The 7469-nt window shown below is 41.4% G+C and overlaps 1 protein-coding gene across 1 annotated transcript; it reads right to left on the reverse strand.

Moving 5' to 3' along the window:
• Positions 1-869: 869 nt before the first annotated feature.
• Positions 870-7040, reverse strand: SARC_12327 (hypothetical protein; the record flags this gene model as incomplete). The annotated part of the gene is made up of 7 exons (XM_014293567.1): positions 6343-7040; positions 4936-5030; positions 4421-4542; positions 3535-3752; positions 2475-2887; positions 1851-1912; positions 870-1013 (listed from the first exon to the last, which is right to left on the reverse strand). The coding sequence occupies exons 1-7, from the start codon at positions 6702-6704 to the stop codon at positions 870-872; spliced, it is 1416 nt and encodes a 471-aa protein (XP_014149042.1). The 5' UTR covers positions 6705-7040.
• Between the last annotated feature and the right edge of the window lie 429 nt (positions 7041-7469).

The following is a 7469-nucleotide window of genomic DNA, read 5'->3' on the forward strand; positions in this document are numbered from 1 at the left end:
TCGCAATTCCTGCCATAGTAGGCCAGACCGTGTCTCTTAACACGTAATATAGCGTCGATTGTCACAATTTGCGAACCTAGATGCACACAAACTCTAAATTGCCTGTCATCGCCCTGTACTAACCTGGAAAGTTGTACATTACAAAGTCCTCGTCATGACTGACCTCAGCCAAGCAGGCTCTCCTCATTTCGTTTGCCCTATTGAAACAAAACGCCATGTTCTGTGAGATTATGTTGTGTATGTATTGTGAGATTATGTCGTGTATGTATTGTGAGATTATGTCGTGTATGCATTGTGAGATCATGTCGTGTATGCATTGTGAGATTATGTCGTGTATGCATTGTGAGATTTTGTCGTGTATGCATTGTGAGATTATGTCGTGTATACATTGTGAGATTATGTCGTGTATGCATTGTGAGATTATGTCGTGTAAACATTGTGAGATTATGTCGTGTATGCATAGTGAGATTATGTCGTGTATGCATTGTGAGATTATGTCGTGTATGTATTGTGAGATTATGTCGTGTATGTTTGTGAGATTATGTCGTGTATGTATTGTGAGATTATGAACATAACAATATAACTGGACATGTGTCAGAAACACATCAATATAACAGGACATGGGTCAGAAACACAACAATATAACGACATGTGTCAGAAACACATCTGCCACACCAGACACGGAACATATATATACATGTGAACATCGTTGGCTATTTGTGGGAATGCGTCAAAGCACTGATATATCATGTTTCATCTGTAATGATTGTAGACACGAAAATAAATCTACACATCGATGCCATGTCATCATATAGTTAAGCACATTCAAAACAACCATACATACTTCACTACATCCAAATAGCAGTAACTTACAAGTATGTCACACTGTCACTGACGGATCGCTGCAGCTTGCGGTACTGAATGCGCTGCTCACTCTGTCGCTGCCGCTCCGCTTCCTCGTCATAGAAATCTTCTTCAAATACGTCCATTCCATATGACGGATCCTTTCCAAACTGTTTGTCGATGGGATATAGAGAAAACCTTAGATAACAATTGCAACCTCTGAAACACAGCTGAAGAAACTTCTTAATGCTATTCTACCCCAGGAATCCCTCGAGAAACATCCAGCGACGAGATTTACCATATTCTTCAAACACTACTAACCATAAACCTATTTACCTCGAGACACAAACCCAGCTGATATGTACCACACCTCAACCATAAACCTATTTACCTCAAGACATCAAACCCAGCTGATATGCACCACACCTCAACCATAAACCTATTTACCTCGAGACATCAAACCCAGCTGATATGCACCACACCTCAACCATAAACCTATTTACCTCGAGACATCACACCCAGCTGATATGCACCACACCTCAACTATAAACCTATTTACCTCGAGACATCAAACCCAGCTGATATGCACCACACCTCAACCATAAACCTATTTACCTCGAGACATCAAACCCAGCTGATATGCACCACACCTCAACCATAAACCTATTTACCTCGAGACATCACACCCAGCTGATATGCACCACACCTCAACTATAAACCTATTTACCTCGAGACATCAAACCCAGCTGATATGCACCACACCTCAACCATAAACCTATTTACCTCGAGACATCAAACCCAGCTGATATGCACCACACCTCAACCATAAACCTATTTACCTCGAGACATCACACCCAGCTGATATGCACCACACCTCAACCATAAACCTATTTACCTCGAGACATCACACCCAGCTGATATGCACCACACCTCAACCATAAACCTATTTACCTCGAGACATCACACCCAGCTGATATGCACCACACCTCAACCATAAACCTATTTACCTCGGCTTTGGCGACTGTGAGCCGGTCTGTCCCGCCGGGACCACACTTTGAACTGCGATTCTCTGCAATCCGTACGGAACAGTTGGGATGGTGTAAGGGTGGAGGGTTATGATACTACGTGAGGAATAATCGGGAAAACCTTAATTGTTTTGAAGTATAACCAGAGCTGGCTGTGTTCCACATGCCAGACCGGTGCGCTTGGCGGTTTGGCATTCGTAATATCTTGTGATATTAACGAGTGTATCATATCAGGGTACCCACTGAGTATACGGACGCTAGCAAACTTGGCAAACGCTTTAGCAGACGTAAAATCGCTTAGACGACTGCTTCTATCATATGCGTATGACTGCATAAACTCGAGGGCTAAACTGGCAGTGCCTGAAGAAATTGGGTTGTCTTTCAAAAATTCACATCTACAGTCGCAAATGGGTAAACGCAACTCACCCCCGCTATCAACTACACATCAGCTAAACCGCAACATGCCAGAAAATACTAGTTGTAACAAATATCGACTGTGCATTCCCTGTTGAGCAGATTATAAACACTCGTGCATGTGTTGGGCACATCAAAAACACACGTGCATTGTGCACGACTACGCACAGTAGCGTCTATCCAAACACTCACCTGCAGCGGTTGTCCCAGCATCAACTCCAGACGATTGTAACGCTGTACGCGATGTCGCAGGCAAGGACAGACCCGCCCGACTATTAAAAGCAGTATCCAAACTGACATTAGTTTCCAAAATCGCATTACCGTTTCCGTCCAAATCCAACTTTACGAACGAACCCGAATCCTTCATGACAATGGCGGGGCTGGTGTGCCTAGGGCCAAGAGTACTTTTACTCACGTGTGTCCCGACCTTTGGACTCGGATTGTCCACGGTAGAGGGTACAGGCTCGTTAAACACGGTTTGGCTCGAGGGAGTGGGAAATGTCGTGGATACTGTGTGGGGCAGTAGCACCATGTCTGCAACCACAGGCATGTGGTCAGACACTAGCTCGTAGGCGCTCATCACATGGCACCCGACACACCGAATCCTAAACGCACCAGGAGAGAACATCTGTGAGTGGAGTGAGCACTACACATATGCGATGGGATGATTTGGTGTATATCCTGCACCTCGGACACGCACCTGGGTTTCAACTTGGGACATAAACTGGCCAAAACTAGTATTCATTCTAGACACGCATTGCTAGCAAGACATCTAATAATTTATCCATCAACCACCTCAGAAATCCAGGGTGTGAAATTGAATCTGGGTTCTGCGAGTTTTGGCGTGTGATGTCATTAGCCTGTCTAGCACGATACTAGTAGCACAACCATAATACGGGAAAACAGTCCACTCAGGATGCAAGGTCTCACTGAAGTGTGTCATACGGTCAATCAAACTAGGGGTTGACCAGGGAATCCACAACACAAAACTCTCGCACCTATGCTAGTGCGTAACGCAACTAAGCGAACTTAAAAAAACTAGGTTGCACACCCTGATACACCCCCCTCCCCCTCACACCTCGTAGAATTATAGAACACGTGGTCGTAGGCCCCCCTACTTCAAAAACTAAGTTGCACACCCGAATACACCCCCCTCCCCCTCGCACCTCGTAGGATTGTAGAACACGTGGTCGTAGGCCCCCTACTCAAAAACTAAGATGCACACCCGAATACACACCCCTCCCCCTCACACCTCGTTGGATTGTAGAACACGTGGTCGTAGGCCCCCTTAAGATACAATCCCATTTTCAAAGGCCACTTCCACGTCACGGCTGTCTCGGCGTATTCACTTAAGCCGTCCTTGTACCCTTTCCCGTTACAGTTCTTCTTCGAATACTTCAGCCAACGTACGGCGTCTCCACCGTGACCCTCATTGAAGTCGCCCACGATAATACTGGGTTTGTGCGAGCTCTGCGGAAATTGTACGCGCGCAGAGATAGTGTGCAATACGGACGTTTGAAACTGCAGTACAGTCTAAGATCATAGAGACTGAACTGCTTAGCGTTGCGAGTAACGCATGGAATGTATATCTACTATCTATCTGCCAGAGTCTGTAGAAATCATACGTGCGAGAGTTGCTTGTACTAGACATGCGACAGTAATGCATATTATAAGAATTCAAGTGCATCGAGCCCATCTTCTGATGTCATCACTTTGTGGCAACTTTGTGGCACTGGCAATGTTGTAAAATCAGTATTGATACTTTGTATAGATATCCTACTGTTGTTTAGTATATCCTAATGACCTGTTGCATTTGCAAGAGCTCTGCCAGCGACCAATCACATTGCCATAACGAATTTACGTGTGACCACAAGCATTTCATGTGATACGTTTGCCCCAGCGATTGGAGACACTGACGGGGGGCAAAATGACTGCACAAATTGAACTACAAGCCCATTAGTCCGACGAATAGAAGGACACGCAAGACCTCACATATGCATGCATTCAAATGAGCGCAACTAGCTACCACCACGGGGTATATCGTCCACTCAACAGCGTGTTTAGATGAATCACCTGGCATGCACTGAAAAGAATACTATCAACTAAACAGCGTGTTACCGTCACTCAGCCTCACATACCATTTTCGTTAATAGATATTTGATCTCGGATTTTCGCACTGTCCCCGTAGACCAGACTGCCATCAACGATGGCTTGTGTGCATTGGAGATTTGGGGTCGCAGGTGCACATTCAGCACGTAGACTGGTTGTAGAAAACGCAGACAAGAACTAAGTATGTCATTTTAAGTCACAGAAATGAATTCTATTTAGGACATAGATGAATACATTTTATCGAACCAATGTGTATGAGAAGTGTCCAGCACAGCACTCACACACATGCGCGACGACAGGAATGCTTCTCAACCTCGAGATCGCACCGCAATACTGAATATCAGTAAATATGGGAGAAGAGTAGAGCCAAATGTTTCATGTCGATTATATGGTACAAACACAAGGTGACTTGCGATTAAATCTATGCGTGCGCCCAAAAAGAATTGCCTAACACAAAAGGAGTGGCGGATCGCCTAGTCACAATTTTGATCAATACACAATGTACATTGCCAACACAACGGGGTTGGATGTTTATAGCACTTACTGACTCCCACTGGCGATCGTAAGCCAATCATTGTGCCTGGGAAAAATGATCCCGGCACGTCAGGTATTCCACAGAAAGTTTCCTTGATGGGATATCTGTGAGAGACACGAATGAAGATAGCCATTTTAACACACAACAGCAATTATAAACACACAACAGCTGTTAGATTTTTAGTCATACGGCAATACTGATGGGAACATACGTTGAAAGACATCATGAAAGACATATACACACGTAGGTATGTTTGAATTTCTGCCTGGGTCACATTCATGCAACCTTAGCTACATGTAGATAAAAACATCTACACAAATAAAAGAAAATTTACGACTACACATTCATAAATATATACACCTTGAGATATTTCTAATATTGATGATATATATATGCACAGATACACAAAGAAAACAAAGATTAATATTTATATATATACATATGCGCACATATACATATCACATATACAAACACATACACTTATTCATACGTACATACATACATACGTACATACATAAATTATATATATATATATATATCTATATAACTATATATCTATTTATATCTATATCTATATATATATGTACTTATAGTTGAGGTATACCTTATGCGATACCGCCTACATGTGTTTTGCGGAACATATACTAACAGTTCGATATGTACGAGTTATACAACTGGCGGCAGGCGACACTCGTTTCATTTGATGCCATATATGTTGCATGTGTGATAGAAGCATCCGTCTTTGATTGCGTACGTTTATTAACCTAAAATGAACTGTTCAGAAACATTTGCATATAGGAAAAAGTACTGTTTCATATCACGATTCTAATAATTATATATGTTTTGTGATTTTGAAAATAACGAATATATACATATATATATATATATATATACAACATACTTCATACCTATAAACACAAGATTACAATACATCATACGTATATAAACACAAAATTGTAATATATATATATATATATATATATACAATATACATCATACATATATAAACACAAAATTACAAACATTCACACACACACCCACACATGCACAAAAGTATACATGTGCACACACACAAACACACACACAGACACACACATATATATAAACACTATACCTATATATACACTATACTTATATATACACTATACCTATATATATATATATATATATATAAATATAATAAATATACATACATATATATATATATGTATATATATATATACATATAGGTCCACATGCATACATATGTACGTGTATATGTAGATTAGGTATAATTTCATAAATGTATACTTACATACATCATGACACCCACACCCACACCCACATACATACACAAACACACACTCACATATACAAACATACATACGTACATACATACATATATATATATATTTTAAAATGCAAATATAGACTGACTTTGACAAGAACGCCGAACCGCCAGCCGACGATCCTTCCTTGTACTGATGGTTGATGTCGGGATTCAAATGGTGCTTGAAGATCATATACGGATACACCCCCTTGAAATTTCGCTCCAGATAAGTCTGCCAGCCTTCATGTGTTTCCTGCAAGCACACCAAGTCTGCATTGCTCTCCATTATAGCATTGTGTATCCGTATTACCATACCCGTACCAAGGCCTGCGAGACAGAATCCCCAGTTGACGTTGTATGTCACTACACGCAATTTAGAAAGATTCTTATCTTCTGTGGCTACACGCTTCATTTTAACATCTTGACGGGGGTGTTTGGCCTGTGCGCGAGCATTGGACTTCGACATCATGACACCACGATTGCAAGTCACCGCTCAAGTGCAGATTATAAACCTATTCCATAGGCGTTTCTTTACCTATTTAAGATTGTTCAGTTCTTTCATAGGTGTTTGTCAGTACTTTGATTGATCCATAGGTGTTTATCTATAGGTGTATGTTCAGATACTTTGATGAATCCCATGGGTGTTTATAAACTTGCGCTGTGACTCTCGCTCACGTATAAAGCGAAATTCCGACTCGAACAAGAGCCCATAAATTCTGTATTCGAACTAATCGATTCGATTTTCAATAGGTTTGTGAGATCGATCACAGTACACCCGACATTATTTTCTAGCAGTACAAACGCTACATGCATAGACGTTGTAAGCTGTAAGGCGTGTAAGTGTTTGTATACACAAGAGCGCGTGCGAAGCGAGCATAGCTGGATTTTTTAAACAGCAGTTTAAAAAAAAGTCACTGACTATATTAGACGATACGGATGGGTTTATGGGTAACTACCCTAAAAAGCCCACTATGAGAAATAAATGATATTCATAATATATATATATATTTTTTGAATAAAAAAGCAATATATGTGCACATATGTACTCTGCTGGGGGGGGGGGTGGGGGGTTTAGAACTTATTTTTACGAAATGCATATTTGGTCAAAATTATACCAAAAATGATGACACGTCTGTCGAATAATTTCGGTTCATCCCCAGTCCCCAGAGCGGGCCCAGCCCTAGAAGGACATATTTACCCAAAGTCCCTTTTTGAAACAAAAACAACAACAAAA

The sequence above is a fragment of the Sphaeroforma arctica genome (assembly GCF_001186125.1).
Source record: "Sphaeroforma arctica JP610 unplaced genomic scaffold supercont1.2226, whole genome shotgun sequence".
Lineage (NCBI taxonomy): Eukaryota > Ichthyosporea > Ichthyophonida > Sphaeroforma > Sphaeroforma arctica.